This window comes from Citrus clementina, unplaced genomic scaffold (genome assembly GCF_000493195.1).
Source record: "Citrus clementina cultivar Clemenules unplaced genomic scaffold, Citrus_clementina_v1.0 scaffold_7, whole genome shotgun sequence".
NCBI lineage: Eukaryota > Viridiplantae > Streptophyta > Magnoliopsida > Sapindales > Rutaceae > Citrus > Citrus x clementina.
This window is the reverse complement of record NW_006262075.1, coordinates 11,787,327-11,815,214: the sequence shown is the minus strand read 5'-3', so window position 1 is coordinate 11,815,214 and position 27,888 is coordinate 11,787,327. Positions and strand designations below refer to the sequence as shown.

The 27,888-nt window shown below is 35.7% G+C and overlaps 1 protein-coding gene and 1 pseudogene across 1 annotated transcript; both read right to left on the bottom strand.

Annotated features, from left to right (window-relative positions):
• Positions 1-583: 583 nt before the first annotated feature.
• LOC18036192 lies at positions 584-26,024 on the bottom strand (annotated as a pseudogene).
• On the bottom strand, positions 12,178-15,665 carry LOC18035959 (probable disease resistance protein At5g63020). Its single transcript, XM_006427273.2, has 2 exons — positions 12,758-15,665; positions 12,178-12,271 (listed from the first exon to the last, which is right to left on the bottom strand). Exon 1 carries the CDS (start codon positions 15,510-15,512, stop codon positions 12,792-12,794), a length of 2,721 nt encoding a protein of 906 aa, XP_006427336.1. The 5' UTR covers positions 15,513-15,665; the 3' UTR covers positions 12,178-12,271; positions 12,758-12,791.
• Positions 26,025-27,888: the final 1,864 nt, after the last annotated feature.

Below are 27,888 nucleotides of genomic sequence, written 5' to 3'. Positions count from 1 at the left end.
ATTTGTCCTTAGTTGCTAGTGCATTCCCTGTTTCACTCCGAAGCTTTTACAAAGTATTTGCCAGTGAACTTTTCCATATTGTAACTCTGCACTTTCTTCATAATTTGCAGGAGACAAATGAAATTGAATTCACAATTACCACAGAATATATAATTGAAAAGTTGATTCACATCACCCCCATATAGAACAAGTAGTACTTTGTGACTGTCCCGAACATACAAAATTTAATAAACAAAAAAACTAGCTAACTTTGTCAAGGGCAGCAAGCATGCAGCAACACCAGCAATAGAAACAGAGACAAAGAAATGATAATATGACAGGAAGTGAAAAAATGAAAGGGAAAAAAGTCACAAAAAAGAAACCACCACAGGTCGTACTAAACCCGGCTGATCTGCTCCAGAATCTCTCTATCCATGTTGATGATGTTGATGATGCCCCCTTCAATCACTTGTTGGTTGATTTTAAAGATGGAAGCAATGCAATATGAGTTACTTGATCCTCCCATTGAAGTTGTTTCCACCCATCTTTCTTTTCCTTGATAAGAATTTTACCTTGGCCTGCCCTTTCAAGATCTAGTGGCAGCTTCTTAAGCTCTGGGCATTTAAATACAAAAATTCTGCATACATCAGGGAATGGCAAGGCCTTCCAGTAGATGCTGTTCGAATTTGGTAGCTTCTTCAAGTAAAGAACTTGGAGTTTTGTAAGAGGTTCAAGATTTGACATCATCTCTTCACCTAATTTTCCTACATTGATTATTTCCTCAATATCACTTTATGTGAACAATAAAGTTAACATAATCAATAGCACAACTTAGCTTTAAAATACAGGTTATATGCTTTGCTACTAAACAAACTAATAAGAATCAAGTGAATCTGCCAGCATCTTGAATGCTAACAGTGCTTGCTGAATGAAAATATATATGTTGTCAATAAATGGCTGTAGATGGAAACCTTACCTGTTCTAGAAGTTTTCCTGCTCGAGCATGATCCCCCTGAGTGAATGCATCAATAACCTGACAAGGAACTGTATTCTTACTTTATGGTTTTTAAAACTTAAAAGGCAAAGACACATACAAAATTGGATGCTTGGAGCATATAAAAAATGTGTGAGAAAACATAAATGACAGGAGAAAAAGAACCTACAGCTTTACAATGTTCCTTCATTGTGCCCCTATATTACATCGCAGCTCTACGAAGAGCCTGGAAGCGGTCCTCTTCGTCATTATCTGCAATTGTTAACATACTTCAGGAGAAGGAAAGCTGAAGGGGAAAAAATGACCAAACCCATAAATAAGAGGAAAATTTAGCTAATTTGTCCCCCCATATGGTTCATATGGCTGACCATACTTCTGCAGATACACTTACAGGTTCATATGGTTGACCAGACCAGCATTTAAAGCAAGTGAACCTAATTCTATATAATAAGTTATTGCCGTTTTTCTTTAACATTGATGTTACCTCAATGCATGAACTAGTATCTACAAATATTTCCCTTTCACGAAATATGCAAAATGTTTCAGTCTTTCAGATTCAGAGAACTCTATCTTTTCCATAATATAGGTGGAAGAGGCAGAAATCAAAGAGGTGGAAGACCTCCATACCGAGGCAGAGGATCTCAACGCAACTCAGGTGGTAGAAATTACCCCAACAACTACAACAATGGCACAACCGTAACCACAACAGCAGCCTCAAACCATTGGTTTTAAAAAAAAAAAAAAGCTTTTGAAAAAATTTTTAAAGTTTTTTTTTTTTAAAAAAAAAAAAATGATTTTTTTCACTTTTTTAGGAAAATTTTTCTAATTTGCCCCCCAAAAAGGTTCATATGGCTGACCATACTTCTGCAGATACACTTACAGGTTCATATGGTTGACCAGACCAGCATTTAAAGCAAGTGAACCTAATTCTATATAATAAGTTATTGCCGTTTTTCTTTAACATTGATGTTACCTCAATGCATGAACTAGTATCTACAAATATTTCCCTTTCACGAAATATGCAAAATGTTTCAGTCTTTCAGATTCAGAGAACTCTATCTTTTCCATAATATAGGTGGAAGAGGCAGAAATCAAAGAGGTGGAAGACCTCCATACCGAGGCAGAGGATCTCAACGCAACTCAGGTGGTAGAAATTACCCCAACAACTACAACAATGGCAACAACCGTAAACCACAACAGCAGCCTCAAAAACCAAATAAAGAAAATAATACCTCAGATGAAGAAGTTATTTGCCAAATCTGTCACAAACGCAAACATAGTGCTGCTGAATGTTGGTACAGATACGACTATGACAATGAAGAGGATCCACATGCCCTAGCTGCGATGAATCTTCAAGAAAATAATGATCAACAGTTCTATGTGGATTCTGGAGCAACATCACACATGATAAATAACACAGATAATCTTGATCATGTAAGGCCGTATAGAGGTAATGACAAAATAATTGTTGGCAATGGTCAAGATTTAAATATTTCACATATTGGTTCTGCTTCTTTAAATACAAATCACGGTTCTTTGCACTTAAATAATATTTTAGTTGTTCCAAAACTCAAAAAGAATCTCTTATCAGTTGGACAACTCATTGATGATATTAAATGTGTTTTTAAATTTAACACTGATGGTTTTATTGTGAAGAGAAAGGAAAACAAGGTTCTAGCAAAGGGGAGTAAGCAAGGGAAGCTATACACATTGGAATGAGACTTTCATGCTGCCTTCAACACAATTCAAGGAGAATCTAGCGGTTTTAGTTTATGGCACAAGAGGCTTGGCCATGCCAATCCTAAAATCTTGGAGGCCTTAAAACGCAATAATTTTATTGACTTTTCTAGTTGGTCTAAAGCACCCCATATTTGTGTTTCTTGCCAATTAGGCAAGAGTTGTAGGAAATCTTTTAATTTATCTAATAATAAAGCAGATTTTCCTTTACAAAAAGTGCATTGTGATATATGGGGTCCAGCTCCCATTACTTTTACTCAACATTTTCGTTACTATGTATTATTTGTAGATGATTACTCACGTTTTAGTTGGTTATATCCCTTAAAACAAAAATCTGATTTCTTGGAGTGCTTCTTGAAATTTCAGAAACAAGTTGAAAAACAATTGGACAAAAAGATCACAATATTTCAAAGTGATGGATACGGCCTTCATCAAACATCTTGAAAATTGCGGCATCACAAGACAAATTTCTTGTCCATACACTCCGGAGCAAAATGGTGTTGCTGAGAGAAAGCATAGGCACATCAATGAGACAGCCTTGACGATGATGTTTCATGCTTCTTTGCCACTCAAATTATGGGTGGATTCTTTTCTTGCAGCCACTTATATCATTAACAGGCTGCCTCTTTCACCTTTAAAAAATAAAAGCCCTTATGAAATTCTTTTCAAAAAATTACCGGATTATAGAGGGTTAAAAGTCCTAGGTTGTAGATGTTTTCCTTATCTTCAGGATTACAGTAAAACAAAATTTGATAAAAAAATCATATCCATGTGTTTTCATAGGCTATAGTCCCCTCCATAAAGGATGTCGTTGTCTACAACCTGAGACTAATCGTGTATATATATATGGGCATGTTGTATTTGATGAAAATTATTTACCATTCAAAAATTTTAACATCATTTTTTAATGTGCAGGAACATAGTACATTGACCACCTTCCCTCAACAAGATGAGTGGCTCCCAAAGAATTCTCCCAATTGTGAGAATCTTAATGATTCACGTGCTGTCAAAGTAAACAATTGTAAAGGCGCTACAATATCAACACCACATGTGCAATTCATGCCCCACAAGGACGTGAACTTGGACAACAACTAAAATGCCACTTCTCCAATTATTTTAGATTTCCCACAAGACAATTTAGAGGACAATTTGAATTCAGCAACTCCACACGACAAGTCAGAAGCAATTCCAAATATTTTGGAGTCTCCACATGCAATGCAACATTTGACTACAAATGATTCAAATTCTAGTAGTTCACATGCAACTGAACCACTTAATTTGTCCAGAAATACGGACAACAGCCCTGCCACAAATTCACAACCAGATTATCCTGACATATCCAATCGCTTATTTGTGGAACTTAAGATACCAAACACAGCTGCAGAACTGCAAAGCATAAATACTCATCCCATGATGACACGCAATAAACTCAAACAAAATCCTAAATTAGCCCTTCAAGCCAGCGACAGTAGAGAAATTGAACCCAAAACACTCAAAATTGCCTTAAAGAATCCACTTTGGACTCAAGCTATGAAAGAAGAGCTTCAAGCATTGCATCAAAATCATACATGGGTCCTTGTGCCGCGGCCTAACAATGTTAATGTCATCAAATCGAAGTGGGTATATCGTATCAAATACAGAGAAGATGGAACCATTGATCGCTATAAAGCTCGATTAGTTGCCAAGGGATTCACATAGGTTCCAGGAGTCGACTTCGATGAAACCTTCAGTCCCGTTATAAAGGCCACAACTATTCGCCTTATCCTTGCAATTGTTGTGAGCTCAAAATGGCTTATCAAGCAACTGGATGTTCGCAATGCTTTTCTTCATGGACTACTAAAGGAGATTGTCTACATGGAGCAGCCTCCCGGGTTTCGCAATTCACGTCATCCAACATATGTTTGCAAGCTTCAAAAATCGCTCTATGGCCTGAAACAGGCACCTAGAGCGTGGTTCGAGTGTTTTTCTCAAGCCTTAATTTCTCTTGGATTTTCTAGTAGCAAAGCTGATAGTTCTTTATTTATATTTAATAACAAATCCATTCTTATACTTATATTAATTTATGTTGACGATGTGATCATTACAGGAAATAATGAGAAGGAAATTCAATCAATCATCAACAATCTGAGCTCAAAGTTTGCTTTAAAAGATCTTGGCAACCTACATTACTTCCTAGGCATTGAAGTTCAACAATTCACGCATAGCATCTTCCTATCTCAAGCGAAGTACACTAAAGACCTTCTTTCCAAGGCAAGAATGCAGGATTGTTCTCCTATCAACACGCCGATGGCTATACGATCAATACCATGTTCGGATGATAATGAACCTATGGATGCAACCGAATATAGAGGCCTTGTTGGACGCCTTCAATATCTCACCTACACAAGGCCCGATATCACATTTGTTGTCAATTGAGTCTCTCAACACTTCCAAGCGCCAACAAAAGCCAACCTCAAGGACGTGAAAATGATCCTTCGTTACCTTAACGGTACCCTTGACTTTGGCCTTAGATTTTTGTCTCAAAGCTCTCTCAAGCTCTATGCCTTTTCTGATTCCGATTGGGCTGGATGTCCAATAACAAGACGAAGTACAACAGGATTTTGCATTTATCTTGGAAGCAATTGTATCTCTTGGAGCTCCAAGAAACAACACACAGTCTCTCGCTCAAGTGCCAAAGCCGAATATAGGTCCACGGCCTCTGCCGCTGCCGAGTTAACATGGCTCACATATCTACTTAATGACATTGGGTTCTGTATTCCGAAAGCACCCACGCTTCTCTGTGACAATTTGAGTGCAATTCATATGACTAAGAACCCAGTGTTTCATGCTAGAATGAAACATATTGAGCTTGACGTGCATTTTGTTCGTGAAAAGGTTGCTAAAGGGTCATTATTTACACGATATGTGCCTTCTCATCTTCAGATTGCAGACACTCTTACAAAACCTTTGGGGAAGCATCAATTTCTCACGCTACGAACCAAGCTAGGTGTTCATCGCATGTCACTGCCTAGCTTAAAGGGGGCTGATAAGGACAAGTCACAAGCAACAAATATGGTAGCTTGTACCGCCATGGCAAGAGGATTTCCAACATCTCGTCTAAGCCATAATTGATGGAGAATATAGTAGCACATGTCATGGTGGATTCATCACAACGGCTAGTTGATTATTATAATTATTGTAAATATTGTCTTTCCTTGTACAGCATCTTGAATGTCTTTATATATTTGTAAAATTCAAGAATTGTAGAAGTAACAAAAACAATTACTATTTTCACCATATTCAAGCATCTCAAATATTTTTCACTTCCAAGATAACAAGTTCATATTCTTTTTAATCTTTTTCATCACAGTTGACTTTTAGGTGTCAAGATTTGTTATTAATAAATGGTCCCCTGTTATTATGATTTCATAAACAGTGTACGGATATGTGCTCTAACTTTGGAGGACCTCCACGTGAAAGAAAATTGCAACAATTGAATTCTTCCGGAGGGTATGGTCTTTAATTTATTTTCTCAACTTCTCATAAGATTAATATATTTCATTCAGTGGGCACAGCATGGGGGGAAGGGTTTTTACTGAAAGAATTCTGATATTTCTTAGACTTTGTTTTGGAAGGGGGTGGAGGGATTTCTCATCCATGTATGGTTACTTGATTAGCTTTTGACTGTATTTCCTCAGTCATGTAAAGGAAGATCGAAATACCAACGAAGGAAAATTGCCTAGACACCCGAAAGACAGAAATGAACTACAGAAGCAAGTTTTAGCTGCTTTATTTAGTGCTCCTGAGAAATCTGATGGAGACCGAATGGAGGTCCAAAGCATTGGGAAAGGTAGTGGGTGAACCGCCGGAGGAGTTGGCACCAGAATGCAAGGCTAATGTGGTGCACTTGCAGCAAGATAACCAAACCGGTATGTGTTGGGAAAATATGCTCTTTAAAAGCATATATGTTTATTTAATTGTAATAAACTATTTTTCTGATTAATAAAATAAATGAGGTATTTTATTCAAATATCTTAATTGCATTAATACTTGTATTAAAGTCCATTTAATCATATTATATGTATTTATGTGATTACCATGTGGATTCACAGAAGACATAAATACATGTTATCTTATGATTAAATAAATTTAGTTCGCAGTTGATAAATAAAGTTGGGCACTTTATTTAGGTATAGACTGTAATAAATTCATTGAATGATTTGTCTTAATCATGTATGAATTTATTGATGTAGTACGACTACATTGAACAGGATCACATATGAGATTTAATTAACTTTGTAATAACTGTCAGACTTATTAAATCTCATAGGCGTTGATTTTACTGTAATCTTAATCTTGAGTTAATTATGATTTCATGATTGTAATTGTTATTCCATTTGAGTTACCAATGGGCACGACACATCCTTGTGGTCAAGATTACCCGGTATCTTGGTGGGAGCAATTATGAGTATTGGAGTTATAGATTAACAATATAGAATTTGTACAACACATCTCTTCATGGGTTTTCGGCACTTGATCATAGAATTCTCTGGCCAGAGTGTGTCAACATATTTAGTATGTTGAAAATGATCATTAGAGAAAACCAGTAAGGATCAAGGAATAAGATGTTATTAAATTGATTGGACAGTTGAGATATCAATTTAATTAACGATGTGGTACAAAGGATTGTGCAGTAAAGAAATCAATGTGGCTTGGGACGAATTATTATTCGAGCATACAATTATGGAAGTCAGTTCCAATCTTTTAATGGAGTAGATTTGGAATTAAATAATTGGGCTAGTTTAATTACAGGCCTAATTATTGTAGCCACTATTGTATGTTCCCAAATGATCCCCGGGTTAGCTCATTTAATTGACTGCACCACTACTGGACTAATAAGTAAGATAACCAGCTATTTGGGTCAAAAGCCTAAATATATCATTTAGTGGGAGGCTCCATTTAATTAGCTTTTGTATAAGGGGCCTTATGTTATTTTACAAGGTGGGTCCCCTATTGAAAAAGCAAATAAACGTGGGTTTTATTTTTCATTTATTTGGAGCCTAGGGTTTTCACTAAAGGGTGATATAAAAGGCTTATTTTTCCCTAAAGAAAAAGTGAGAAGCCACTTTATACAGATCAGAGAAAAAGATTTTTCTCTCTATTGTTGAGAGAAAAATTTTCTCGTGCTAGTTGCTTTGGTAGTGATAAAGGCGCCTACACGTCAAGTGCAGATCGAACCTGAGTCATAACCTGGAAGATCATTGGAGACTGTTCGTGATCTAACAAGCGTGGTGGTGACGGATCGTGATCTAACAGGAGCGGTGGTGGCGGATCGTGATCTAGGAGCCTAAAACACTTCAGCGGAAAAAGCCAACTCGGATTTTCAAGGTACGATTTCTAGAATACAAATTCTTATATATTATATGAGAGCGATCTTCAAAAGGTTTTATAAAAAATTAAAAACCTAATTTTTCCCCAACAATTGGTATCATACATTAACTATATTGACTGGATGTATGAGTGTGTGCATTTTTTTGTGTATACTCTTGTATTTATGCATATTTATGTGTGTAGGAATTTCTGCCACTTACATAATTTAATCCATTAGACCCAGATACTTCCTTTCCAAATAAACTTCACAGATTAATACAAAAAGAAAAAATCAGCACATGCTTCTGGTTTTGAATTTGACATAAATAATTTGGGAAAACAGAAATTAAAAAAATGTTTGGATCACAAATTGAATCACTGTAACACGTAATCTACCCAATCAATGCCAATAAAACAGAAGCCACTAACTTAACTCCTTCACAATGCTTTGGTTATAACTCAAATTTTCTATACAATCACTCAACATTCATGGTGTGTAATTATAAAATTGAGGAATAAAAGACAAAATCAGAGAAGATATGCTAAACCCACAAAAGATTGTCTATCAGGTACATATCCGAATTGCAGCCTAGGAAAAAAAGAATCCCAAAAAGGAACTTCATCAGTTGAACTGGGCTACTTTTCAAAACTACAAGCTTATGAATAAAGGTCCCAATTTCACTAGCATTTTGACAGTTTCTTGAATTCACAAAACTTAAAATCCCCAGCTACAATCACATAGTTATCTAGAGTATGATCAATATCAACTGAAACACAATTATACATGTTAAGTAAATAAGAGCATCAGCTCAGCCATGCCATCATCCCCACCTCGGCAGGGATCACCTCAGCCAAATGGTACGAGCAGAACACTGATAATGAGCCTTCTACAAACATGGGCCAACCAGAGACGAGTACCAGCCAGAGGAATGCACCGACCAGAGACATATACCGAGCAGATACCCATTCCCCAAAGAGCGGGAACACGATCTCACGAAATCACGCCAGTTGCGCTGTGCCCAAAATCGTAGAGGGAGACACAGTGTCCCACGTTTACCCACAATATAGCAGTTGGAGTCCCATGAGGGGTTGCCACTACCCGAGAAAAGGGGGGGCATGAAGGGTGAACGGAAACGTGGGACAACGGCTATAAAAATAAGGAAAAACCAATGGAGAAGGGACAGAAAAACTGAGAGGGGGGAAAACTCTGCCAAATTGAAACCAAGCCGTCTTCTATACAAACTTTGAGCAAATTATAAGCAATCTCAAAATCTAAACTGCACTGTTTTCCCATAAACACCTTGTGCTGACTTAGGCATCGGAGAGTTTACGCCGATAAAACCACCGGCGTCTCTGATCCATTTTTGTGAACGCATGTTTAGTAAAAGAAGGAAGGGTGATTCCAACCCCAGCGGCTTGAGCAAACAGTCGAAACAAGAAGAAAGTGACACCTTCTCTTCTAGCCACGTAAACATTGGTGGAAAGATCTGATTGGGCAAAGGGCGAGCAGATTTCAGCATCAACAATACATAATAAATATTTAAAAAAATGAAAGAAATGAATGAAACACAATTGTACAAAATTTCAAATAAAAATAATAGTAAATAAATAAATCGACTTCCGTCAAACCAAAACTTGATTACTTTTTCTATTGATCATAACAGCATTCCAGATAAGATATTACCCAAAAAAGACACACAAAATGCAGCATGCAAAAGAATTGATTCTATCAAAAATGAGATCATAAGAAATATTGAGAGAGAATCTGAGAAGTTCACAAGAGAGGTTTCGGTGAGGTTTTAGGGGAATGAAAGGGGCCTAGTTCTTCTCTACTCACTTCTTCCACCCACTATTGATTTGAAGAATGCATTTTGTTTCATCGCGCGAGTATAGAAGAAGCCTAATACTTATAAAGGGTAATCCACAGTTTATAAACATATTCTACATTGCTCTGGTATGAGAGAAGCCTGATGCTTATAAAGGGTTGTCCACACTAATTGGATTCGGCATGCCGAAATCATCCACTAGTGTGCATGCACAATGTGCCCTACTATCGATGTCTTGGCCGAATATCATTTTTCTACACTAAAACATTACATTACGACAACTGACAATCAAGCTATCTAAAAATAGAAAAAGCAACAAATGAAAAAAAAAAGTAGCGAAATTGGATGCTTTGAATGACATAATTAGTCCTTCTTCGAAAGCTTCAAAACAACATGTCATCTGGCTAATTTCTTACATTTGTATCCCAATTTACTACTCTTTGACATCGGCAAATCCTACATGATCAGAAGGACAATTAATGCGAGAAGAGAATTAAAAAGCTAATAATTGATGCGAGAATGTCACCGTATAACAACATATATATAGTAAAATTTAACCATAAAGGAAAACAAAAGTTAGATATAAACATGTAATAAATGGAAAAGCACTTACTACAAGTTGTCCACCGCAAAATATAAATCCATGTTGATGCCTGTCAAATGGAACCAAAATAAGGAAGAAAAGCATTAACGGTCGCTTCATCCTCCCTTTGCAGCTCGTTCCACCAGTGTTCCTCTCCCTTAATGACAATTTTAGATTCCTTTGCATTGTTAAAATTGAGTGAAAGCTTCTTGAGAATTGGGCATTCAGATACAATAATTTCCCTGACATGTGGAAAGGGTGACTCATTCCAATAGACGATTTTTAATTTTGGAAGAACTCGGAAGCGAAGATATTGGAGTTTTGCAAAAGGGTTTAGATCTGCCATCATCTCTGGAATTTCACCCAATTTCCTTGCACTGATTATTGCTTCCATCTGCATACATTTTTCTATTTGAATAACCATAAGATTTGGAGCAAATACAAGCCATGTCACATCCCTCAATTTATGACAAGCCTTTATATTAACTCGGTGAAAGCTGTTCAAACGAAAACATTCTTGAGCTTTTCCAACTTCAACACAGCAGAACTTAAACTCTTCCACAATTCGAAAAACTAGTTTTTCGAGATGCTTCAACTCTGCCAAGGCAAAAGACTTTGAATCATCACAGTCTATAAGCTCCAAACATTTTGTACAGCTTTGAAACTTTTGAGAGCTCATAAGTTTTTGGACAGCAGAAAAACCTTGTAAGGTGATGCTTAATACATTTAAACGTTTTAAACTAAGCAACTCCCCAACCAACAATTCACTACCACCAAATAGAACTCTATTTTCTGATTTTTCAACAAGATAACCACAACTCAATATTCGCAGAACATGTAGCATTGAAAAAGTAACAAATCAGTTGTTTTTGAATTGTAGAGAGATAATTTGTGTACAGTTCAAACACTTAAGATTTACCAAGGCTTTTAGCTCTTCCGGCAGCTCAGTGATGGGAGTATCTGAAAGATTAAGGTATTGTAGTGAAATCAATTTCAAAATTCCTGATGGCAATCTTCTCAGGTAACGGTTCTTATCGTGTGTTTGTGTGGTGTCGTCTTCTTATCGCGTCAAAATTGAACTAAGTTGAATCCGGCTTATTTCATAATTATGTCAAGAATCTCAAACCATACACGAATCCATTTATTATTTTCACCTACTTAATAAAATTTTAAATTTTTTCTTCATAAAAACAAAATTTAACTTGTTTTTGTTACTTTTTTTGTTTTGAAATTATGTAGTATTACCTACACAACATCCAGTCAAATTTGTTTGAAATATAAATAAATAGTTTTTAAACATGACATGTAACGCATATCTAATTGACTAATATATAATTTAATATTAATTGATTAATTAATTAATCGTTCATAAAACAACTTATCATATTAGCATGCTTATGATAAACCTTTACAATTCTTATTCCACTTGTTTAATTTAAACAATTCATCAAAAATGATTTAGTAATTATAAAAATCATTTCTGCATAACATGCTTGAGAAAAAGAAATTGAGTTCAGAATTGAAAACTAAAGAATATATAGATTTTGAATTCACATCCAACTCAAACGGAACAACGATATTCATCGAAAATCATGAACCAAATCTCAAAACAGCATGTTCAACTTTGTTTGAAAATTTTACCAAAGCTTCACAATTATTAAGATGAATGGCGAATACTGCATCGCTTTGTAAACAGTAGCGACCGCCTTCTCAGTTGCTTCCACCTATTGATTAGAGATCCTTGAGCAGCATCCAAGTGTTCACTCTTTTGGTGGACAGTTATCAATACCCCAACTAAAAATCCTTGAACAAAGGATTTGGTTATAGTTAGAACAGAAGATATTAAAAAGAGTATATAATAGACCATAGAAAATCAAAGCCCCAAAAAATTGATTTTCATTTGATTTTCTGTAAAGAGGGCTAGTATACTTAACATTTTGTATTCATTCTAGAAGTGTGTACTTCAGTCTAATTATATCCTTTTACGGCAACTAAACAAATTTATGTGAGCATTAATTGAATTCAACTATTCAATCATCAACTTGAAAAAACAGAGCAAAATTTGACAAGAAGAAGAAAAAAGCCAGAGCATCAATTCGACCCCAAAAAAAGAAAAAAGAAAAAGGAAATGGCAGTGCCTTGAAAATTTTCTAAAGCATTGACTCCATATAATTCAACATTTAATTGTGATTTGCAGGAGACAAAAAACGAATCTGAAATAAAAACCTAGTCTGTTGCACGAAGCAAACGACGAGAATATATGTAAGAGTTTCAGAAAAAAGCACTCACTAGAAATCAAATTTTGCAACCACCGCTCAGGAATTTATATTTCATGAGATTGGAAACAGGAACGAAAAGCAATTTGAGTGGCTTCATCCTCCCATTGAAGACGGTTCCACCAGTGTGTGTATCCACGAATAACAAATTTACGCTCTGTTGCACTGTTGGAATCGAGTGGAAGCTTTTTAAGCTGATTACACCCATGTACCGTCATTTCTTTGAGATGAGTGAAAGGCAACGGCTTCCAGTAGATGCTTTTCAACTCTGGCAAATCAGTTAAATAAAGCGTTTGGAGATTTCCAAAAGGGCTTATATGTCCCATCACCTCAGGAGTCTCAGCAAATTTTCCAACGCTGATTATTTCTTCCATAGCATTGCAACCGTATAGCGAAAGAGACTTGAGGCTTGGAGCAAAAACGAGGAATGTCAAATCTTTCAATTTATGGCACCGCTCCATAGTAACACGGTGAAGGCTGCGGAAAACAAAAGGTTCCGACCTTTTTGGCGCAATCTCTGTATAATCAACCTTCAATTCTTCCAACTCCACTGCCGAACGAATGCATAGTTCATTGAGATGCTTTAGATCTGCGAATGCCGTAGCATGAATCGACTTTGTATCTCCCAGCTTAATGAGGAAAAGAGATCGAATACAACTTTTTAACTTATTTGAGCTCAAAAAAAATTGGAGAGCATCATAACTTCGCAAGGTCAACTCCAATACCTCTAAATATTTCAAACCGAGCAATTCATGTACTAAAACTTCACCCCCACCAATTAAAACGCTGTCTTCTGATGGTTCTTTAGAATTTTCGAAGCCAATAGCGAACATTCTCAACACACGTAACCATGAAGAATTTGATATTAGCTGCCGTGGAATTTTATTTAACATATGTGTCCACCTCAAATTCAAACATTTCAGATTTACCAACAACTTTAACTCTTCTGGTAACTCTCTTATGCCGGTATGTGAAATATCAAGAAGTTGTAGTGAACCCAACTTTGACATCCCAAAAGGTAATTTCAAAACTTTGACATGCCCACAGTTTGACATCTTCAAAACTTTGAGAGAAGGCATACATTGGAAGAAGCCATCGGTGATCGTCTCCAATTTATAATTAAAGTCAAGAAATAAAGTGAGGAGATGAGGGCATGTGGGAACCTCTGACAGAATTTCAATTTGGTTTTGCATCAATGACAATCTTCTCACATTTTCCCATCCTTCAACATCTGGTACCGCTCCTACTCCAGCACCTGCACAAACCAAAAATTTTCTCTTCTCCTTCTCAATTTCACAAGCTATCCATCGAGCCATATCACGAACAACGTCATGCATTTTTACTTTATCACCTTCTAACTCTTCTAATAAACATGCATGAACAAGAGTGCCCACAATGTAGTATCCTTGGTTTTCTGCACTGAACCTGTCAGATTCCTCTAAGAATCCCTCACCAATCCAACAATCAATCAAGTCCCATTTAAGAATGCCATAATCCTCGGGATATAAACAACAATATAAGAAACAAGATCTAATCGTCTCATTCTGCAAACTATCATAGCTAAACTTTAAAAGACGATACACCTTTTCTCCCAAACCTGCAAACTCAGAAGCTGATGTTCTTAGCACATCAATTGCATGACTCCACTCCTCGGCTGTCTTTTTGAAGGCCATAGCTCGACCAATAGTAATAAGTGCGAGTGGCAAACCACCACACTCTTTGGCCACAGTTTGGGCTAGCTCAACGATATCATGATCACTCTCAAGAGTTTCTTCCCCAACTTTTTTTCGAAACAGTTCCCAAGCATGCTCTTCTGATAAGCATGCCACTTGGAACTTCTTGTCAGCTTCCATGCTACCACAAACATCGACGAAACGGGTTGTGAATACGACTTTTGAGGTAGTATTTTTTGGTCCGGAAAGTGGAATGCCCACTTTTGTTAAATCAACCCGCTCCCATATATCATCTAACAGCAATACAATTCTCTTCTCTCTTAAACTCCGGAAGATGTCGAGAGCTTTCTCCTCTACACTTTTACTCTTCCATGAATCATCAACCAAACCGATCTTTTTCCCAATATCTTCTTGAATTTTTTCGAGTCGCAAGTCCTTTGAAACTACGGCCCAAATCACACAATCAAAACTGGTTGGACTCTCAAGAAATTTATTGTTGATATGGGTCAATAGTGTAGTTTTACCAACACCGCCCATACCATATAGGCCAATGATTCCCACTGATTCTTCTACAAGACATCTCCAAACTTGTTCAAGTTGTGATTGCAAGCCTACTATTGTTGGCTCAGTGGGTCTTTCATCTGCTACAGGTTCTGGAGCTCTCTCAGGCACCACCTCGGTAGCCACCGCCGCAAAAACTCCTTCGTCGATTAAAGTCCGCACATCCCGTAGCTTTTTAGCCACTTGTTTCCCGAACTTGTAGCTTGACGCGCAGTTCTTGGAACAGTAGCCTCCAACACATAATTTGTCAATTTCTTGAGAGCCGTGTCTTTTCAATTCATCAGCTTCAGTTTCAACAGCTTCCACCCTCGAAAGCCACACATGCACTTGGTCCAGCGTTCTCAGTTGTTGCCGTTCAGCATTGACAACCCTCATCATCACATCGTTCTTTGCTGCGATTAGTTTTCCCAATTCAGTCTCCAAGGCAACAAGGTTATCATGGAGCTTACTTGTGTTTGCTACTTTTCCAAGAAAGCAATCCAAGCAACGATTGAAAAAAGCACCATCGCATGTGATTTGAAATATGCTACCCATACTTTGGAATTTTGATAAGCGAAGAAACCAAGAAAATTGATTGAGTCTGATTAACTGAAGCTGCTGTGGTCTATGGAAGAGAAAAGTAATGATCTCTGTCCGTTATACCGGAGAAATTTTGGAAAGATTTACACACGTCCTATTGGGTACCCACTGACGTTGCCTTCAAAAGAAAGGCATCGCACTTGTACAAACGTGATCCTAATGTTTGAAGAAATAACAATCCTTTACCCCTTTTTTCTTTTTTGTGGGGACAATTTTATTTGATATACTATTTAAATTGGGTGTGTCTATACACCACAACTCTACATAATTATAATATTAGGACGAAACTAATTTATTATTATGAAGTAGTTAAAACCTAATAAGCATGTAGTTACAAAAATTATCGTTATAACTTAGTTACTTTTATTGCAAGGATATAGAGATGAAGTATGCATCGTATTAATAATTTATTAATAGAGCATGTCAAATCTAATATATCAAAAAACTAATACATATATCAATGTATTATTGTTATAAATATACAAAGTAATCTTAAAAATCTTTAAATATTTGTGTTCTCTTTAATAACTTTCTCTCGTTGTCTAAGTAGTATGTGGAGACAAGTTCATTTAATCTAATGCAACATATATATTTATAATATTCAAATAATTATTACTATATAGAGACAAGTTCCTTAGGATGGGATCCATAATAAATATAACTTATTACAATGAGGATTTTATTCTTATTTATAACTATGCCTAAATTGCGAACAAAATTTTTTATTACTAAATGGAGATTATTCCTATCATTATGGAGAGGTTTTAATGTAATTGCTTCAAGATTTGAATGTGTTAGTTTTTCTTTTTTCTTTTTTTCCTTAAAAGATTTAAATAATCAGGAGAGCTACATCCAAGGGATGTTTTCTTTTCTTTTTTTTTCCTAACAAATGTTCTAAACTAATTGTAATAAAATATGTCAGTGGTAATATTTTGTGTAAGAATGTATCAATATGAGCCAATTATAAAAAGGAATAAAAACTCCCCAGTGTAGTAAGTTATAAATTTTCCTAGGTCCTACCTTAAAAGACTTGTCTCCATATACTAACAATTATCTATACGTTGCAAAATATGCACATATATATATATATATATATATATATATATATATATATATATATATATATATATATATATATGTTTACTTACATTAAAGGTTTAAGACGAAATAAAATATTTTCTAAAATTATTTGTGACAATAATTTATTCTTAATTTAGAGTTCTTGCCCAATCATTGTAAAATTTTTGTAGAATTTAACTGAGAGAAAAAATTAAGGATAATGTAAAGTGTAGGCTTGACTTTCCATATTCATAACACTACATAAATATACATTAATTAGTTTTTTAAAACTATGTCTATCTATATCATTAATATATATAACCAACAAAGTGTTGGCTCCACTGGCAATGGAGTCCCCTTAAGTGGCTTGACTGGGTTTGCTCCCCAGTTCGAGTCGTAGGGAAGTCGCCTTTGTTGGGAGAACCTGTGCCTCTCGATTCGAGTGAGGACTTCTAGTCTGGGTTGTGGTACGGGCTTAAAGGTGTCTCCCACAGTTGGGGCCCTCCCCAGGATACCTCGTGGTCAAAACCAAAAAAAAAAAAATATATATATATATATATATATATATACATTAGATTTGACACGCTTCATTATTTAATTATCAATGTACTACATACTTAACCTTTATATCACTTGACACTAACCATATTAAAACAATAATTTTGTAACTAAACCTATATTACCTCAACATAGTAATAAAATTAATTTTATTATAATGTTATGACTGTAGAGAGGTTTTACTGTAATTGGAGATATGTTCGTCAATTTTTACCAACATTCTAAATTACTTAATTTCTCCAATTTCATATTCAACTTTGCAAAAAGTAATTCGTAGCTTAAATTGCGTGTAATGAAATTTTTTATTATTAATTCACACAGAAACTCGAATTAAAGATCCGAGTTCTAAGAAAATTACTGCTGACCACTGGAACTAATCTATAAAAAAGGGTAACGAGTTCGATGAACAGAGACTGCCCCGGAAGATAACAATAACTCTGAATAATGATTGTAATTACCAAAAACTATTCTAAAAGATAATAAAAGAAGAATTTAAAAAAGAGTAGACGACAGGATATTCGATTCTTGACTACTTTATACTTTGCCTTTAATAAAAGAGCCAACGTTACTTTTGCTTTTGTGGAATATGGTCTTGCTTTTTTCTTGACAACTTTCAACGCCACTAGCGCTAAAAGTGAAACAATTAATGTTTCAAGGCCAAGGCCTAATCGTGATAATTGGTAAAAGACTAAAATACCAACAGAAATTTCTTCTCTGTACATTTTTAACTGAGATTTTATTTAAATAAATAACGTTAAATCAAGCTTTCTCACCACCGTTCGTATATATAAAAGGGAAAAAACATTTACACCCCGAATATTTGAAAAAAATAGATGTAAACTCCAAATTGTCAATAAAAACACAAAAATTCTGTTTTTATCATAATATCTTTTGAATAGTAGTTAAAAAGATTAACTTTGAAATTTTATAATAAATATAAAATAATATAAATAGTTTAGTCTATCTAATAGTTAGTAATATTAAAATATTTTTTAATATTTGAAATAATTTCAAAAATATAATTATTAATTTATCTTAAATAAATCTTTGGGTTAAATAGAATTTTTAATTAATAAAATATATCTCACATATTAACAATATTAAAGTTATTTTATATAATATTCAAAATATTTTAAATTTTTTATATATCTTTTTTAATAGTATGTTGGTATTTATTATAAAATTTACTTTAAAAAAATAAAATATATATGATAGACTATAAAATGTTAAAATATATTTTAAATATTGAGATTATTTTAAAATATATATTATTTTATTTATTTTAGGATTATATGTTTTTATTTATTATAAAATATTAGAGTCAAATTTTTAAGTTATCTAGAAAAAAGGATATTATTATTAAAAAAGAGTTTTGAACATTTCGGGGTGCAACTTTTACTTTTCTCTATATAAAATATGACTATACCACTAAAATCAGCTCAATTTTTTCTTACTAAATTCAATTTCCATAAAGATTTCGTTAATCATTAATATTCTTTATCTTTTTTTAATCCTTATAATAATGATCATCTCTGTTCCCAGCTATAAAACAAACCGATTTTAAAGCTATAAAGCATATATGGCTCTTTCTCTGTGTGCAATAATTCTAATAAGATAGAGGTGAAAAACATTTCACTTTCAAAATTTCTAATAAATACAAATATAACATAAATAATTGTGGACTAATGTATAAAAATGTTTTAAATATTTACATCAAAATGTGAATAATTTATTTTTATTTATTTTAAAGATTTTTAAAAATCATTGGGTTAAGTAATTTTATAATTTACAAAATATATCCCATGTATTAATTATACTAAAATTATTTTACATTTAAATCTTTATAAATTTATTTTAATATTATGTTGCTATTTATCAGAAAATTCCTATTAATTTAATAAAATATGTCTGATAGATCGTAAAACATTAAAATGTTTTTTTATTGAAATTATGTAAAATGTATATATTATCACATTTAGCTTAATGCTATATTTTTATTTGTTATAAACTATTGGATCTTTTTATTAATGAAGCCAAAAAATAACATTAGTCAAAAGATATATCAGTATCTCTTATTGAAACTTTAGGATACAGTTGTCCTTTTCCTTGGGATTTAAATTTTATTGGATCCTAATCCGCGACATGTGCTTTCCCTTGATTTATTTGTACTTTTGACACGTGGCTAGACAGGATTTGTCGTTGCAAATCCTACACCGACACTAACTTATAATCTTAATAAGAAATAGTGTTAACGAGGCTTTAATAAAAAAATTTCCTCTAAAAGAAACAATAACAATAATTTTGACCAAAGTTTCAAGGACTACTACTCATGCTAATATTTTAGGTGAAAACTTATTCGAATGCAAAGTTATCGACAACACAACTAAACACATACTAAATAAGACTTGAATAATCTTGAATATTCAAATTTAATTCCACAAAAGGGAACATATTACAACATCAAGTTCATATCAATTTACAATCAATCTATTACAACAAACAACTGGAAAAAAAACCATAAAAAACGCATTGACAGACATGGATGAACTAACGTTGCTTTTTTCTTTTTTTCTTTTTTTTGGGAATATCTTTTACTTGCATCTCTTCTAAATTAATCAACATCTCCATTTTCAATGTTTTATTTCTTTTTTTTTTTGGGTTAAATGTTTTGATCATCTGGTTATACTTCAATCGCTTTTATGATTTGTCTTAAATATTAAGGCGCTTAGAGGAAAGTAATCCACATGCATGTATAAAAAAAGGGGGAAAAAGAAAAATAAAAGTGTAGCCTAAAAACATTGTAATGTTAGAGCTAAAGTAGTAAAGTATATGGGATAACTCCGATTTCAAATAAAATAAAAAGCAGTGACACTTGCTTTCTCTTTTCCTGTCCTTTCACATTCAAAAAGTAAAAAGGATTAATTTCATATTAATCTCTTATGAAATAATAATTTTTAAAATATTATAAATTATTATAAATTTTAATTTATTTCATTTTATTAAGAAGATAAAAAAAAATTTATCCATATACCACATTTTTCTTTTATCTTTTAAATAAAATTAAGATAAATTAAAGTTTATAATAATTTAAGAGATATTTTAAATATTGTCATCTCACAATTGAGGTCGTCTGAATTTTATCTACAACAAAAGCAACGAACCACTTATCTTCAATAATTAAAAAGAGGAATGTACATAAAATGAATGCATTAGCTGGCCACCAATTTGTCCTTAGTTGCCAGTGCATTCCCTGTTTCACTCCGAAGCTTTTACAAAGTATTTGCCAGTGAACTTTTCCATATTGTAACTCTGCACTTTCTTCATAATTTGCTGGAGACAAATGAATTGAATTCACAATTACCACAGAATATATAATTGAAAAGTGGATTCACATCACCCCCTTATAGAACAAGTAGTACTTTGTGACTGTCCCGAACATACAAAATTTAATAAACAAAAAAACTAGCTAACTTTGTCAAGGACAGCAAGCATGCAGCAACACCAGCAATAGAAACAGAGACAAAGAAATGATAATATGACAGGGAGTGAAAAAATGAAAGGGAAAAAAGTCACAAAAAAGCAACCACCACAGGTCGTACTAAACCCCGCTGATCTGCTCCAGAATCTCTCCATCCATGTTGATGATGCCCCCTTCAATCACTTGTTGGTTGATTTTAAAAATGGAAGCAATGCATTCTGAGTTACTTGATCCTCCCATTGAAGTTTGTTTCCACCAATCTTTCTTTCCCTTCATAAGAATTTTACCTTGGCCTGCCCTTTCAAGATCCAGTGGCAGCTTCTTAAGCTCTGGGCATTTAAATACAAAAATTCTGCATGCATCAGGGAATGGCAAGGCCTTCCAGTACATGCTGTTCGAATTTGGTAGCTTCTTCAAGTAAAGAGCTTAGAGTTTTGTAAGAGGTTCAAGATTTGACATCATCTCTTCACCTAATTTTCCTACATTGATTATTTCCTCTATATCACTTTATGTGAACAATAAAGTTAACATAATCAATAGCACAACTTAGCTTTGAAATACAGGTTATATGCTTTGCTACTAAACAAACTAATAAGAATCAAGTGAATCTGCCAGCATCTTGAATGCTAACAGTGCTTGCTGAATGAAAATATATATGTTGTCAATAAATGGCTGTAGATGGAAACCTTACCTGTTCTAGAAGTTTTCCTGCTCGAGCATGATCCCCCCGAGCAAATGCATCAATAGCCTGACAAGAAACTGTATTCTTACTTTATGGTTTTTAAAACTTAAAAGGCAATTGACACATACAAAATTGCATGTCTGGGGCATTTAAAAAATGTGTGAGAAAACATAAATAAGGGGAAAAAATGACCAAACCCATAAATGAAAGGAAAATTTAGCTACTTTCTCCCCGTATATATATATATTTCTACAGAACCACTTACAGGTTCATATGGTTGACCAGACCAGGATTTAAAGCAAGTCAACCTAATTCTATATAATAACTTACTGCTGTTTTTCTTTAACACTGATGCTACCACAATGCATGAACTAGTATCTACAGATATTTCCCTTTCAAGAAATGCGCAAAATTTTAAGTCGTTCAGATTCAGAGAACTTTATCTTTTCTATAATGTATGCAACTAAAAGATATTTGATCTAACTGAAGCAGACAAAATTCTTTAGACATTCCAAGCCCCAAAGTGTAACTGTTACAAAGTTCTCCAGGTGAGAGAAAATATTCATATCATAGTTTCCATTAGTTATTGCAGAATCTTTAGTATTCCAGAGCCACAAAGTATATATGTTATGCAGTTCTCCAAGCGAGAGAAAATATTAATATCATAGTTTCCATTAGTTATAGCACATATATCAGTATAAAGCTTTCCACTAGTTCTCCAGTAAGTGGCAGAAATCAAGAATCCTACACACGTTAATATGCATAAATACAAAAGTGAGTATACACACAAAAATATACACACTAGCAAATCCAGTCAATATAGTTAATATAAGAGCACGGACTGTTTCGGTTATCTTGCTGCAAGTCCACCACATTAGCCTTGTATTCTGTACCAATTCCTCCGGCAGTTCACTCACCACCTTTCCTAATGCTTTGGACCTCACACTTGGTCTTCACCGTAATTTCAGGAAATTCATCAGATTTCTCAGGAGCACTAAATAAAGCAGCAAAAACTTCCTTCTGTAGTTCATTTCCATCTTCTGGGTGTCTAAACAATTCTCCTTCGTTTGTATTTGGATCTTCCTTTGCATGATTAAGGCAATACAGTCAAAAGCTAATCAAGTAACCATATATGGATGAGAAACCCCTGCACCCCCTTCCAAAACAAAGTCTAAGAAATATCAGAATTCTTTCAATAAAAAACCCTTCCCACCATGCCGTGTCTACTGAAGGAAAATATATTAGTCTTACAAGAGGTTGAGAAAATAAATTAAATACCATACAATCTGGAAGAATTCAATTGTTGCAATTTTTCTTTCACGTGGAGGCCCTCCAAAAGTAGAGCACATACCCATACACTGTTTATGAAATCATAATGACGGGAAACCAGGTATTAATAACAAATCTTACACTTAAAATGCAACTGTGATGGAAAAGGATAAAGAAAAAATTTGAACTTGTAATCTTGGAAATGGTAATCTAAGATATAGCAAACTTGGTACATTCATATATCAACAGAAGGAATTTGTAGGCTTTTTAAAGCCATAATCATTTAATAATCATGAATCAAGCAATAATATATCATTATTATTTCTTTTCTTCTAAACTACAGAGACTTGCACATCAGAATGAAGTGATATACAATGGTTGTTTGCAGACACAAATGCACGATCAACAGAAAAAATAATCTGAACATTTGCATTACTAATTTGGCATATAAAAGATTCTCATAATAGTTCAAAATACAAACAAATGAACATTTACATGAAGACACTGCCAATCACCCACTCCTAATTTCTCAAAGATTCATTGTCTAAAGATGAGGCAAATACTCTCCTTGTTACTTAGATAGGAATATCCAAATTCTCCACATGGCACAATATACAAATTGCATATCCATTTTCCTCTTCAATACCAGTGTCAAGAAAAATTAGTTAAGGCAACTGGCATGCATAAATAATTTTAGCATCTATCTTGGATGAATTGTCAACAGAGTTCCTCTTGTATTCGTTCAACTGACAATTATACAAAAAGTTATTGTCAGTGCATGTTAAACTATTACATCCTACCATTGGTTTTTACATTGCCTAAAATAGATTTCCTTACTTTGCCCTGAAAGTGTTGCCTAGCCACTGAAAAGAAAAGGAATTGATGCTCTCTATGATATACAAACTGGATCATCAGCCACTTTTAATCATCTCCACAAGAAAAGAGTCCTGTACAAAAATTATGACCATTGGTTATTTAATACTCCGGAATTATGCATACCTTTTCAGAGGATTTACCGAGAAATTTTGTCTTCTCACCCAAAGTCTCTGCCGAAACAATTAGTTTCAACATGCTCTGAAGAGTGAAGAAAAAAACATGTTAGTTAAGAAAATGATTATAGAATGGGCATATTTTCTTTGAAGAATTACTTTATTGATTAAATTAACTTGAGAAGGAAAATTCATGTTATCAAGCTACAGAAACAAGCAGACCAATTATTATTTCAACTTACAATATAGAAATATAAAATCATCACCTCAACTTTTCTTGATTAAGAGGAACATGCATAACGTAAAGCATCATAATCAGGTTCAATGAAAATGGTTCAAGTCTTCGATCGAAACAAACATTTCTGGCCGAAACAAAATGAAGTCTTTAACGATCTAAAATTTTCTTGACCCTTGGGTTATGGGAATTTTTATCAATTAAATACTAAGTCTCTCTATAGTTACCAATCCAGGCTTCCAAAGCTATACTTCCCTGTTCCCTCTATTGCATTAAAAGCAAAGAATGTCATTTTACAATTACTGGCAAGTTTTTGCAGGCCTTTGAGCCATGAATGTTAATCAAACTGCAAGTTGAACCTTAACATATGACAGCAGTATTTAAGACTTGTCTTTGATATGATCTAACAATCGGAAAGGAAGATGCAATTTATTAAATTACACATAAAGGAAAAAGCAGAGGCCTCCATCAGGAAGATATAGTCCTTGCCTTTTGCATATCATATCCACAACTATCTGCAACTTAACTACAATACCAAATTAGTGATCACACGCACACAAAAAGAAAAAAGAAGAAGAAGAAGAAAAGAAGAGAAAGAAAGAAAGAACATTGAAAAGGACAATATGTATTAAATTGGAACACTTCTCCTAGCAATTTAAACAGAAAATCTTCAATATCCTTCTGCAAATGGTCATCCTTTGATTGTTTCAGTTTAGTATCTTCTCCACAAAAGTGGAGACATGGGAAACCCCTTTGGATCCAACTTCAATGGCTTTGATACTAGAAATGTGCCATTAGCTGGCTGTGCAGGTTTAACATAATTTTTACCAAGAAAACTTGAAACGGTACCTCCTGATACAGGACGCCATTTTGTCTTAGAAGGTCAAGATTTTCCATTTGCATAAAATGAATTCTCAGAGATGTTACTATTTGATGATTTTGAAGACTCTTTACCCCTTGCCTTACGAGTAGAAGGATGGATAGAAGAGGTTGATGTGTTCGCCTATTTGTCACAAAGAAATTCACTGGCCAAATCGGGATTTCCCCCAGCATTGCGAGAACCAAAAGCTATTTCTTGCAAAGTAAACACAGAACCAAATGTGTCAAGCAAACCCTTTACTGCCTTCCCCCCAATGTCATAATTTAATCCGTTAGACCCAACCCAGATACTTCCATTCCAAATAAACTTCACAGATTAATACAAAAAGAAAAAATCAGCACATGCTTCTGGATTTAAATTTGACATAAATAATTAGGGAAAACAGAAATTAAAGCAAAGTTTGGATCACAAATTGAATCACTGTAACACATAATCTACCCAATCAATGCCAAAAAAACAGAAGCCACTAACTTAACTCCTTCACAATGCTTTGGTTCTAACATAAATTATCTATACAATCACTCAACATTCATGGTGTGTAATTACAAGATTGGGGAATAAAAGACAAAATCAGAGAAGATATGCTAAACCCACAAAAGATTGTCTAACATGTACATATCCTAATTGCAGCCTAGAAAAAGAAGAACCCTGTTTGAGGGAAATATATCGAGGCGACCAAACATGATGAGCAGGTGGTTGGTGGCAGGGTTCTGCGAGCAGGGGTATCCTACAAGAGCCAAGTAGCAGGGGAATACGAGCAGGAGTATTTTGCTCGTCCACGAATATGCCATTCATGAGGCCGAACTCCTATTAGAGGCATAAAGTCATTCCTGCTAGGCATCGAGGCGAGGAGACCCAGTCAACGACAGTTGGCAGGACGTGCATTCCTATCCGAGAATTAAGACACGAGGTCCATCTCTATTCGCCGACAATGGCGGTAATGGGGCGTCCACACCCGAGAGTGGGGAGAATGGCGGGCGTGGACTGTGGAAGATCTGGATTCAGAGGAAGCCTATAAAAAGGTAGCCAACGAAGGTAAAAGGTTTAGAATTTTTGATTTTGGAACTAAGAAAAGAGAACTCTAAGAACTGAGATTATAGAAAAGCCATAAGATCTGTGGCAAGCATTCCCAGAACCTTCACATCTGACTTGAGCGTCGGAGGGTTTACGCCGGGAAAACAACCGGCGTGCTCTGACTCGTTTCTGTGAACGCAGGGATACTTGGAGAAGAAAGCATACGAGGAGAGATCCTGATCGAGGTGAGGTTGATCGAGCAGATATCCTGGTCGTAGGACGAGCATAACCAGAATCTCGCATCAATATTTTGGCGCCGTCTGTGGGGAACTGAGCAAAAAGCTTATGTTGATAGCAAGAAGAGGAGTGAAGCAAGTGAAAAGTAATGGAGACAGGAGGAAGTAGTGCACAAGGGGGTGATATGAGGCTGAACGATTCCGTGATGCTGAGGGAGATAGCCAGCGAAGCCAGGGAAAAAGCCATGTTCGACCGAATGGAACGGATGGAAAAGCAGATGGAGACCTTGACAACCATCATGCATGAGTTGCGGAGTGAACGAAGGGTAACTCAGGAGGAAATGGTGAGAGGTGGTGGAGTGGCACCAGGTCCCGATGGTACAAGGAGAAGTCAAACCACCGGGAGACTTGGTGGTGAGAGAGGTAACATACCTCTGCGGGGAGAATTCCATAGAGACGAAGAGCAATCCCCGGCAAGACAGATTTTTTACGAGGACGATGGGGTGGCGAATGCAAAAGAAACAGAGTTGAGGCAACACTTGCATGATGTAGAGCAAGAGAGGGATCAAGTTACAGCACGTGACCCTGGTCGTGCGGTGCAGCTGGAGGAGGAAGTGCGCAGACTAGCGCAGATAATTGACGATATGCAAGGAAGGAGCAGAGCTCCTGGTTGGAGGATAATGCTGGACGGAGAGTCACCGCTCGCAGCAGATATCATGAGGGCAGTTATTCCGAGAGATTTCCGTCTCCCGGACCTTAGATATTCGGGACGAACTGATCCGCTGGTGCACATAGAACGCTTCAATGACATAACGGGGGTACAAGGATTATCTCAGCCTCAAAGGTGCAGGGTGTTCCCACTATCCCTGGAGGGATGTGCACGCGAGTGGTACAGGAAACTTCCTCGGGGCAGCATTAAAACCTTCGAGCAGATGTGCCAGGAATTCGCAGAGCAATTTAGTGGGGCAATGGCACCAGAAGATGACATGATGGAGCTGAAAAGCATGAAACAAGGGGAGCAAGAAACCCTTCGGGAATTCATCAAGAGGTTTCATCGTGCTGTCCTCGACTTGGGAGCCTTCAACCACCCTCAGGCGTTAAGGGGATTGAAAGAAGGAGTGAAGATAGGAAGGCTGTGGTACAACTTGAGAAGCCCAGCTATCCAGACGTATGCGGCCGCATACGAGCAGGCTAAGAGAGATATTGAGATCGAAGAGGAGAAGGCAGCACGCATTAAGATAGACCAGTTAGAAGGGTTGGGGAGGAAAGAGAAGAAAGCATTACCGGGGAATGGGCCGATCAGGAGGAGGGACCACCAGGCCTCGGATAGTGGAGCAGGAGGTCGGGTAATTGCTTACCAGCCTCATCAGAGGCCACCACAGTATCAGCGCAGCAGGGCGCAGCCTCCTCGCTCCCCAGCTAGGGAGCCTTGGAGAAGGCACGATTCATCATATGGTGGTCATCAACACTCCCACGGTAGCAGAGGGAGCAGACCAGAGGTACTGCCACCGCACCCAACTCAGAACGGAGCAAACAGAGAAAGAGCAGTGCACCTGATTGACCAGAACCAGGAGTATGGGCGATACACTTCCTTGAAGATGTCCCTGGACGAAGTATACGAGGCCATAAAGGACCAAGGATCGATGTACCTCCCTGCCCCAATAACAAAGCTACCCGGCAGGAGGGATAGGGGACGTCATTGTAAGTTCCATGGCACTCATGGCCATACCACCGCAGAATGCAAAGATCTCAAGACCCAAGTTGAAGATTTGGTGAGAAATCGGTACCTGGACGAGTTTGTAGATGGGACTTTCCCGATGGTGGCCTCGACATGTGAAGGGGACCAGAGTGGCAGAAATTTGAGGCACGAGCAGCCTACAGTAAGGGTGATTGCTGGGGGCCCGACATTGGCTGGAGATTCCAACAGATCT